Source organism: Diuraphis noxia, unplaced genomic scaffold (genome assembly GCF_037042655.1).
Source record: "Diuraphis noxia isolate RWA-SAM2 unplaced genomic scaffold, SU_Dnox_SAM2 contig0001, whole genome shotgun sequence".
Taxonomy (NCBI): Eukaryota; Metazoa; Arthropoda; class Insecta; order Hemiptera; family Aphididae; genus Diuraphis; species Diuraphis noxia.
In genome coordinates, this window is record NW_028301711.1 from 94,397,730 (window position 1) to 94,409,940 (window position 12,211).

The following is a 12,211-nucleotide window of genomic DNA, read 5'->3' on the forward strand; positions in this document are numbered from 1 at the left end:
GTACAAATAAGTACTTTAAGAAAGTTTTTTATAGGCGAATTTCAATTTTCTATAAAATATTTTATTTACCTTATAAATCAACAGAACCGCTTAATTAAATGAGAAATTAAAAGTCAATTTTAGCCTTCACTGTTAAATTGATCGGAAAATTTATTTGAAAATATGTTTATTCTATGAAAATATGAAATATTGTAACAATGATTATATTATCATTAATTATAACGATAAAGCGTCATCAGTTTTTTATTTTTTGCCAAATCTGAAAAACTTTTCGGAGCTCGAAACTTTAAACTTAAGAATCGATTTTAAATATATCTTACAATAATTATTGTATAAGTTTTCATTAATAAAATTATATAAATCTTGAATTCATAGCTGCATAATTAATTTTTATGACAATAAAAAACTATGTTTCAATTAATCAATTTTAATAGAGTGAACGGGATTAGGGTTTGGATTTTTTTCCGATTTCTTCCTGTTTAGTTATAAATATTAAAATATATGATGCAACGAGCCTCTTTTAATTAGTTAACTAACTATTTTATTAGAACCAGTAATAAAGCGACCTATTAATAATACTCATTATATAGTTATATAGGTACTGTGATTCATTTCATATGACATTAAAAAAATGTTATTTAATAAGTTATTTTATATTCATTTTTGTCTAAGCATGATACGGTACTATATATTGCATTATTGCCTGTATATAATATTGTCATTAAAGTATTTCTTTTACTATTAGACATTAGTTATACAATAAGTTTAATTAATTTTTTTCTAAAACAATTAGGTACTTTTGAAAATGATTTCGTGTGTACCTACTATGCATACAATATAATAGCATACTTTAAAAGTTTTAACTAGGTATCCACAAATAATATTTATAAAGACAATAAATAACTGTAATGAACCGAAAACCAACATCATACCTATAGATCTTGTATAATCATTATAAATATTATTTGCAATCATTAAAAAAATGAAAACGACTCACCTTACTACACGATGATTTGAAGTTTTATTTCTAGCACTAAGTCAGTGTGCTTTACATAAGTTTATAGCCAAAAAACCGCACATAAGACAAATGATATATAATTAACATTACGATTTATTAGAGGTGACCATATTAGGCGAAGAGCATTGTCGATAATGTTGTATGACGGTGGTGCCATAAAATATAAGAATAGATAAAATCATCAAGAACGCTTGAATAAAACTGCTAATTCCGGACTTGAGATAACTCTGCACGATGGAAGCATGCAGTAATACTGAATTCCATACCACACAATTCTTAACAAAACATGGGAGCTTTAAGTCTTACTTTCAGCGGTTTGTAAGAGTGGACAGTCCCGAGTGTGTCTCGTGTGAAGATATTATGTGGGCGATAATACTTACTTAGCATCCGTTATAAAGTTGTGGCTGATTGGCTAGAAAAGATAGCTCTGGAAAATTCTGTGGGCAATGACGTGAACCTGGAAACAATATTTACAATTATGTTATGCTAAAAAAGAACCAGCACCCTTATGAAGTGGTGCTAACGTAACTGCTTTCCTTGATATGAAAATTAACGTCAAAGCTGGCCCTGTTGTTATGACGTGCACCGCGACACACAATGTGCACCACGAATGTACAAGTGTGCACTACGGTCTACAAAACAAAAATTACATAATATGCAGCTACTAGAAAATATAAGTATTTCCCGAATTTTGTTGTTTGATTTGATTACATTATTAAATTATTATCCTTATATTTATATACATATATATTATATATGTAATACATCGCTTTTTCAAAGAATGTAGTGCATACAATTTTCGTTTAAAGCAGTAAAATTATGTGTGGAGTCCGAAATTTTACAAAAAGTAGGGCCTGCGTTAAAGAGAGCATATAGTCTGGTCTGATAAGTAATTGCAAAATCTATGATAATAAACCTAAGAAGTTCATGAAAGGATGATCAATGACGAAATTTTAATAATATTGAATTTGCAAAAAATAAATAAAATTGTTATTTGTCGTTTTAATACCTATTAATTTATATTTTTTAAATTTTTTTCTCATGACTCTATAAACTTACAACTAGACTAAAATTGCTACCTACCTACTTAAATTGAAAATTGAAAAGTACACGATATGAAAAATATACATTGGGCATTTGTAACTTTTACTTCACATACTTTTAATTATTGGTTTTAATACTTAATCAGTATTAAATGAAGTTTAATTCACTATAAATATTGTGTTATACGCAGGTATACGTATACTCATGACTTCATGAGTTATGATGGTATGGAGCCAAAAATAATAAATATTCTTTTAATAAAACATTTATAACAAAAACCATTTGCGGTGGTTTGCATTTATTAAAATTTTATTTAGGTATTCATCTTATTCTCGTATTCATTTAAATATTACATCACATTTATGTTATGAACTTCAATAGAAAATAATTTCCTATTATAAATTTAAAGTTTATCTATATAATTAAACAAATCCAATACAGTTTGATTGCGATGATTAAAATTAAATATGAACTTAAATAATTTTTGTTTTTATATTTCGTATTTTGAACGAGGCCTACAATTGATTAGTGTTAAAACAAGTGCCTAAATACTTATTTTAGGTTTCTTTTTAAAAAAAAAAATAACAAACACAATTTGGCATGTATCAAATGTTTTAATAATTTAATATGTATTGAACTTATAATACTGTATACTTATAAACTTACAAATACCTAACTGATTTTAATCGAATAATTACATAATATACTTTATATACAATTATTTATTGAATAGTTTTTTATACTATAGAATTTACTATTTAAAAATTGACAATAAATGAATATAACTTTATTAATTAATTGTCAATTTCTAATATTTCCACAGTAATTATAAACGTAAATATATTGAACAACAATTAATAATAAATTTGATTAAAAATTAAAAATTATTATTTAATATTAAAGTACCTATGTTTATTGTCAAAGGTACACGAGTTGTGTGTGGTGAGGTAGGACATAACTCGATATAACCATAGTAGTACCTCTATAATTACTTATAGGTTAAAAGATAAAAATACAATTATAAAAATACGTAAAACTATTACATAACTATAATACCTATTCGTTATTTTAAATGTTTACATGCATACTTTTATATTTCGAATATTATTATTAGTTAAAATGGATTTGTGTAAGGTAGGTATTTAGAAACAATATATAATATATTAGGTATAAGTATTTACTAGATATGAAACAATAATTATTTTTATTTACAATTTAATCATATGCATTGAAAAACGATTTAAGTATAATATTGTTCTACTATCTAATATCGTCATTATAAAAGTATATAATGCAATATAATTTGTACTTAAAAAAAAGTATTTATATATATAGAACATTGAACAGTTTTAAATATAATGCATGTAAAAAGTTATCTACTTAATATTCTGAAGAAAATAACTACCTTCGATAGATATAGGTGGTCGCAATTCTGCAGACGATAATTATTATCGCCTTAAGTTTAATTAATCAAAATCGGATATAGGTATAGTAATAATATAATCATATACACATAATATATATATATTTATGAATTTATAATACTGTGTAGTCATAATTGTATAAAATAAATGTTACAAATAAATTAATTTCAATTGAGCTCCAAGTGCTTATATTGTATGCGTATATATCTACTGTATTATGTATATTATAGGTTGTATCATACGCGTATCCGTACATATCTAATGGCTAATAATAATAATATTATTATTATTATCATATTGTTATAATAACATTCTATAGTGGCACAAGACCGTTTCTAGCTGTCGGATTTCTGGTCATGTATATGTCCATGTCGTGATCGGTCCAATTGTCCGACGTGTCTCCGCCGCAATAATTGTTGAGCGTGTGATGGGAACCGGTATGGCTGTACCTGCTGGGCGGTCTGTTTTGCGTTCCATCTCTGGTCCTCGAACGTTGCCTGGGCTTGTTACGGGATGTGTTCGTGCGGCCACTGCCCGGATAACTGATGTGTGACATCCTCTCGGAGACGGCCAACGACTGCCGCGATTGCCTCAGTTCTGCCGAACAGATTAATTCGTATATCGACATTATTATTATTATAAGGTTACCGGCTCGGCCATCGACTTACCGGGTCTGGAATTGACCAGATCGGTCGCGTATGCGTTGTTTCCGCCCAAATACCTCATGGAGTTGTTCGAGAAACTGTTCTGCGACTGGCCGTCGGCGACTGAACGCATTTTCGGCGGTTTCGCACTGAAGTTTGAAATATTCGAGTGTAAATCTTCATTGAGCCCTAAAAGCAAATAAATGTATTAGTACGATGTATAGACGCACCTTTTGATCGTCAATATAAAATTCGCGAAAAATATTATAGTTTCTTCTAAAATATTCAAATAAATAGGGAGATTATGCAATAATAAGCAAAAAAAAAATAACGTAGTTATGATTTTACAAGCAGGTAACTTACTATAGAAAATGTACATGTTATGATACATGTCATGATTTTTAAACTATTGCACATGTCAATAATTTTACTTTCTTAAAAATTAGATTAAAAGTAGATTTAAAAATAAATAGCCATAGTATCAAACTGCTATTGTAGGTATTTTTTTTCTATATATTGTTGAAAAATAAACTTGATGGAAAAATAACGCTTCACATACTATTTTTTTAAAGTTGATGTATAGAATTTAAGTTTTCGAAATCTGATAACCCACAATAATACACCATCATCTTACACGTAAAGATTTGAAGATAATTCAACGTATTAACAAGTGATATATTAAATTAAGTCAACGTTAAGAAATAAGAATGTAAAGTTATAAATTTAAAGACCGGATTTATATGCATTTTAAATTGTAAAATATACGATATGCCTGGAAGAAAAAAAGGCGGAACACGCATACTAAAATTTCAATTTTTATTAAATTTTATATTTTAGGTATTTAAATTTTGCAGTGATAAATTATGATTTATGATTTATCAAAATTATCACTGATAATAAATTATTAATTTTATTTAAATTTTCATTAAAAAAGTAGATAAGTAAATACAGCATACTTTTAGTTTATATATTTTAATTTTTGTGAAACACTCATTCATTAGTCGTATCTTATTATAATTGTTGAGTTATAATTATTTTATACTGGTGCTAATAAAAAAAAGTAAATAGTATGTGGTACAATGTAATAGGCATGTTAATTGGAAAAATAATAAATTATGAGGGTGTGTTTAATGTTTATTTCTGTACAATTATGACGACGATCTGTAAAGATGTAAGTACTTGTTAGATGAAAAACTGCATTAATCGTCAACACTGGTTATTAGTAGGTACATATTTAAAATTAGCTAATACATCCGATGAATAATTTTAAACAGACTAATCGTTGAAATGATCATTGTCACCTTGAAGTATTTTTGAAATTTCTTTTAAAACCATTAGTGCTTTATTTTTATCGAAAACATTTTTTAATTTTGTTTTAATTATTGTACTTGGTACTAGGAAGTTCATTGATAGAATTTTTCATTTGTTTAACGAGTTTACAAGTGACAAATTAAAATTTTTAGTGTTTTGATGCTTTCAACGGACAACGATACATGGACAATTTACTTTAAGTAGGCAAGATCATATTTCACATTTAATTTATTTAAAATTAATTTACAATTTATAATGTTTTGTGCTTCATATTTTAAGTTTTAAATTAAAATATTCAAAAATATACAGAACATGCATTAATTTCAGAATAATATACAAAAGTATGCAGTATAAAATGTTGATACTTTATCTGTCTAGTAATGATTTATGTATAGCCATTGACTGCGTGTATAATGATGTTTAAAATATCAACATGCATTTTATGCAAAATCCGGCGTTTAGTTATAACTTAAATAAGTAAATAGTTAATATAAAATATTATTATACCTACTCTAAAAGCTTAAATTTAATGTGGATTAGATATTATAACTCTTAGCTCAGTTAAAAAGTTATTTCCACCTGGTCCACACACATTGATTGTACAATAATCAATTTTTTTTTAAAAATAATTTCCAAATATTTTGTTAAAAATCTTTCTTATGGCATATTAGTAGAAAACTTTTAGCATTTTTTTTTTTAAGAAATTATAGTGTCTACAATCAAATTATAAATGCATTCAATATTTTTATGTTTATTTTTGTGTTAAAAATAGTGAATTCATTCGTTTTAATTACCGTCATCGGCTTCAATCTGTACGTAATTGAATGATAAAGACATCATGACTGTAATTTAACGTATACATTATCCAGAAAAGGCGATATATTATTACAACGGATGCTTTAACTAGTCAAATTATTTAGTCAGTTGGATAGTTAATTAAAAGTCTTAAAAAAATTAACCTTTTAACTGGGTAATTGATGCTCTTTGCATTACAAATTATTATAACATTCTCACCTTGTCTGCTATCGGCCATTCGGTACATTCGGGACGGGTTTAAACTCCGATTGCTGTACACCGAACCCTGATCCCAATCCTTGTGACTGTTGAACGCATTTAGGGCGGCCAAAGAGGACATCTGGGCTGCGTTTGGTCCTGCGTAGCAGTTAGCCGGTAAGGTGCCCACCGGGATGCCGGATTTGTTTGGATGGCCGGACGCTACCGCATTGTGCAACGTTCGCAGCTTTTTGGCTCGACTCTTGCTCGCCGCAATGAACACGACGACCGCGATCAAGACCGTGCCACATATGGCTGCACTTGCTGCAATCGTTATTCTGTCCATGTTACTGGTCATTGTAACCGCTGTCCTTATTTCCCGGCACTGGCTGTACGGGACCGTGTCAGGCGTGATGGTAATTTCCTCCAGAGATATGACGCACACGATAATACATTCCTACATAAATATAAATAGTTATAAATTACGGTAGATAACGCGGGTATTTCTTCTGTCTATAATGCACCTAGTATAGTATACCTAACCCCAAAGTGAATAGTGATTCTCGTTCATTGCACGAGGTTTTGGCCATTGAATTAAATACTTCACTTATACTCTTTTCTGACCTAATAGTCTGGAGGAATTGAACCGAAATAACGTATTAAAGATTTTGGTTTGAAATTTTTTTTTGAAATCATTTGGAATAAAATTAGATACCTAGTTATAAATAGTAATTAGGTAGGTACTAGTATTAAATAACCTACTTCCAAGATAAATTTATATTTTATGGAGGTTTCCTTATTTTTATTTTGAATATAGGTTTTAATTTTTCTCATATAATTTTTAAAGATTTTAAGCACTACCTATAACTATTTTGAATATACTTGCATATGTATTTTATTTAAAAATGATTGATTTATAGTTATTTAAATCATACATGAGTGACCACCAATTTGATGATCGCTAGTATAACTTACATCATTTAATATGAGGCCATTATTTTAAATTAAATCAATGAAAATCATAAATGTCGGGTATTTGATTATGTATTATTATGTATATGTATACGTATTATTCGTACCTCCACAATTTACTATAAATTATCAAACATACACAAGGTTTTATATTTATTTCAATTTACCTGATATGGCACGTTTTTAATTTTAAACTCTCGTTCACTGGTTTCGAGAGGTGGGCCCTGCTTGAAAGTGCGGTCCCCAAAAAGCCTGTATACCACTCGGAATCCTAAGATATTTGCTGTTTCGGAATCCCATTGAATTATAACGGAATTATCTTGCCTGTGTACACTCCTTATGATGACTTCTTGAACTTGCTTTTTAGGATAAGAACCTAGTATTAATGGTGGTTTCTGGGATGTTTGTACTGACTGTGGTCGTGTTATAACTAAATTGTTTTTACGACTTGTGTTCATTGGTTTAGTCTGAAAAATAAAGTTTATTATGTTAACTATAGGTACCTTCTCAATCCTCAATATTATTGGTTATTAAATTTACTAACATTTGTAGTGTTTTGTACAAAATACTTTGTTGTTGTTTCAATTGCAATGGTCGTGGTCTCAGTAGTCGAAGGAATAGTTCTTGTAGTTTCTATAATTCCAAGTAATTCAGATGAATTAGTGTTTTTTACGACTTCTACTTCTGCTATCGGAGGATTCTTTTTAAATTTATTTTTCGAAGTAGGTAATATTTCTGGGGAAACAATTGTAGGACTAGCATATCCGACACCAGTTCCAATCGGATGTTGGGAATCTTCATCATCTTCCTCTATAATAGTTTCTAACATCGCCGACGCATCAGAAGAACTTTGATCGTTATCGCATACCATTTCTGTAATTCAAAATACCAATTGTAAAAACAAAATAAAATTAATGACGTATAATAAACTCATAATATATTACCTGAAGGATCGATTTTATAGAAATGTTTGTTTTTGAGAAATGATGGATTAGCACAAAACTGTGGATTTCTTTCTCTGCTGGTCACTTGTAAATCGCTGTTTTTTATCCATTCTATAACCCATCGAATCCGGCAATCGCACTGCAAGTATCGTCCTCCTAAGCTTAACCCACGCAATGTAGTGTTTAGATGGGTAAATGCTTTTTTAGGAATAGTTTCGATTGGATTTCCATCTAACGCTAGTAAGGTTAAAGATGGATTTGCTAGGAACGCGTCATTTGGTATTTCTTTAATGAGGTTAAAACCAAGATCTAAAACTCTAAGTTCTGGCAGTTTACTAATAGCTAAAGTTGGATATTCGGTGAGTAAATTATTGAGCAAACTTAGTGAACTTAGGGTATTTTTGACACTATCAAATGTAAATTCTCCCAAAGACTGAATTACGTTTCTTTCTAAATTGAGAGCTGTCAAAGCTCCTAATCCTTGAAAAATATGCCCAGAAGTTCCCGGTAATTCACTTAAAATATTTTGAGCTAAATCTAAAAATGCTAAATTTTTTAAACTTCTTATACACTCTGGTAAAGATTTCTGATTTGTTCCTTTTAGATTTAAATTCTTCAGACTATTTTCTAGACCTCTAAATGCATTTTTAGATAACGTGAGGTTGTTATCTGCTAATTTTATTGTTTGTAAATTTTTTAATGAAGCAAACACATCATCTGGAACTCTTGAAATTCGATTTCTTGAAAGGTCCAATAATGTTAAGTTAATAAGTCCTTCTAAATTAGGTATTTCGTCTATTTTATTGTCTTGTAAACTTAAGTGTCTTAAATAAAGTTCTAGTCCTTTAAACGCTGTCGGTGATATTGTTTGTATTTGACAACCCGATAACTGTAAGTTGTGGATTTTAAGATTAGCGAAACTAGAATCTTCGATAGTTTTAACTGAGCTATTATTTATATAAAGTAAGTCCAATGTAAGCTTTGAATATTTATCGAGTGTTTGCATTAATATTTCATAATTCACAAGATCACACTGAATGGATAATTCTTGTGCCATATTTGTAGAACATATACAGGATGACTGAAGTTCTGCAGATGATTGATCTGCTTGCCATGGGCATTGAGCTTTTGATTCACTTATGCAAAGACATACCATAAGGCATAGTAGCCCAAAATAATCTCTGTAAAAAAAAAATTAAAAAATTAAAAAATAGTTATTAATAAATATACCTGATGCTATGAAACATTAAAATCTAGTCCTTTTATTGAATTTACTATCAGTATTGGTGTCTGCGAAAGCCGGTGATTAATAATTTTCAAAATCAATTTTTAGTATAACATATATGGCGGAGTTATCAAGTATATATAAATAATAGTTTTAATTATCCCTCAAGGAATCATTTACATTTTATACATTATTCAATGCTATGCAGCTTGCAGGTATAATTTATAATGAATAATGTATAAGCAAATATAATATGCACAAAATTCCAAAATATTATTTTAAAATTGATCACGTGCAGCATTCCAAACACTCACATATCTGACAGTACAATACATTATATAAATAACATAGAATAATTAAAAAAGTTCATTAAACTACCGACTACCTATTGTGCTATTTCCAATAGTAGGTACCTAATCGAATAAATTAATGAGAATTGTTTTTAAGTTGTTGACAGCTATAATTAATACAATAAAAATAATATGAGAAAGCAAAAATTTCGGATTCATAAAAAACAGCTAACGCTTTTCAACTCGGAAATGAACATTTATTTCTTGGTAGTCAGATAAAAAGATATTTAAGAAAAATAGGTCAGAGGAAGGAAATCATAGTTGATATTTATTTATTACCATTGAAAAAATTTAAACGTTTTAGTGTTTTACCATTAATCTTTACTTTAACAATATTTTAATAAAATATTATTCGTAAAAAAATATTTAAAATATTTTTACGATAGTTCAATTTTTTAGCAAGTTATGCGTATATAACATAATGTGAATTAAAAATACTCATAAAACACTTAAAAACTGAACTATCGTAAAAACCCATCACAAAAACACAGATAATATTCTTATCTTTAAATTTTATATGAGGTCAATTTACTTTAAATTTTCAACTAACTGATCAGCTGCGGAGCGTAAATTTGCTTGTTAGGCATTTGTAAGATGAGACATTACATGCGGCGGGCACCTATGGTGTCCTTTTAACGTTACTTGTGAATGTATTTTATAGGTTAGGTGTATTATTATTATGTGTGAGAACTTGGTGTCGTGCTTCAATAATTCGATTGAAGGATATCAACAATATTGTTAAACTGTAAATATAATGTTGGTATAAGCAGGTTTGGGTAACTGTAGAGTGAATTATAACTTTTGTACCTAGCCAAAAAGAAATTTACTTTTTCCACCGGAATGTGAAAAAGGATTCGTTTTCATACAAACGAAAATGAAGATCGCAATATTATATTCAACAATATTTCGGTCATTAAGCAATTATTAACACGGAATCTTCCTACTGTGAAATCAAACCGAATTGTTAGTTATTTGTTAGGTACCTATTTTAATAATTATGTATTATTATAATCTTGATTATTTATTACTTTCACGATAGGCACAATAAAATAAATTGTATTTAAACAACTGCGCGGTCGAATTTTTCAGTTTTACGGCGTCTTGTTGAGTATTTCGTATTAGTTATTTTTAGTAATTTCTACACTGCAAAGATGTATACATTATACATATAGGCATTATATCTAATTTATTTATTGCTCGACCGCGTAGGAATAATATATTCAATACTTAGACGATACCAGGCTATACCTAGGCTATATATTATATATCGTAAATTCGTAACCTATATATATATATAAATGGAGATACTTACTACCTAAATGTTATGAAATATTTTCTGAAAGATAGAACACATGCTGAGTTGAAAAGTATAATATGATTATGTAACACACGTAAGAAAGACAACAAAAAATATTTAGAGCTTCAATCAAACAGATACAATCTAAAAATAATCAGAAAATCATATCAAACGGTATTCAAAACTGTATTCCAAATACCTACGAGACATGTTCGATATAATAAGCCGGCAAGATGCAATGAAATAATTTAACACGACTGTACCTATATTTGTTAATTATCACGAGTAATATCCAACTGATACTTTAACAGTATTATTATTTTTTTTTTAGACAACTTTCTTGTCGTTGACCAATTGGTCAACCTAACTCATTTTCGTTAAGTTTAAGGTTTATATTACGAGTTGATTATATGGACTAAAAATTGACTTAGGTGTAGTAAAATACGTCAAGCTAATCTTAGCGTAGTGCATACCAGAGTAATATCCAACGATTTATTTACGTAATATTAGTTAATATTATAGTTGATATTATTCTGTATAGTGTATTCTTACAATCTCCAATAAATCAATAAGGCAATAACCATAAAAATAGGCAGGTAGGTACCTACGAAACAGTGACTTTGCGAGCTATTTTGATCCATGGACCATGGAGCAAAGATTTTAGTCTACCCACAGCACCCAATATTTTATGAAACGTAGGTATACAAATAATTATGTTAAGTTAAAGTATGTTTATTATTTACATAAAATGTATTTATACAATAACAATACATTTCTTAAAAGTTTGAAGTTTATATAATCATTGATAGCTTCTCGCAGATTATTTTCTTCTTTAAGTTATTATTTTTAGATTCTGAGCTGAGTGAAACAGTGTAATGGGTATTAATAATTTCACAATAAGGTACGTGTGTTGTAGTTTATTTTTGTCAGTTATCAACTTTTGACTTTTGAGGCAGTAAACATGGTTTTATTTTCTACTTCAGCATCCT

At 28.6% G+C, this 12,211-nt stretch overlaps 1 protein-coding gene across 1 annotated transcript in view; it reads right to left on the reverse strand.

The window, feature by feature from the left end:
* Positions 1-2,656: 2,656 nt before the first annotated feature.
* The window catches only part of haf (leucine-rich repeat and fibronectin type-III domain-containing protein hattifattener), a 51,883-nt gene continuing 42,328 nt past the window's right edge, over positions 2,657-12,211 (reverse strand). Inside the window, exons 3-8 of the mRNA XM_089216377.1 lie at positions 8,351-9,531; positions 7,951-8,279; positions 7,574-7,873; positions 6,456-6,891; positions 4,155-4,319; positions 2,657-4,083 (exon numbers count right to left, since the gene is read on the reverse strand). Coding sequence (XP_089072503.1) covers positions 3,800-4,083; positions 4,155-4,319; positions 6,456-6,891; positions 7,574-7,873; positions 7,951-8,279; positions 8,351-9,531 — 2,695 coding nt within the window. The 3' untranslated portion in view covers positions 2,657-3,799. The remainder of the gene's footprint in view (positions 4,084-4,154; positions 4,320-6,455; positions 6,892-7,573; positions 7,874-7,950; positions 8,280-8,350; positions 9,532-12,211) is intronic.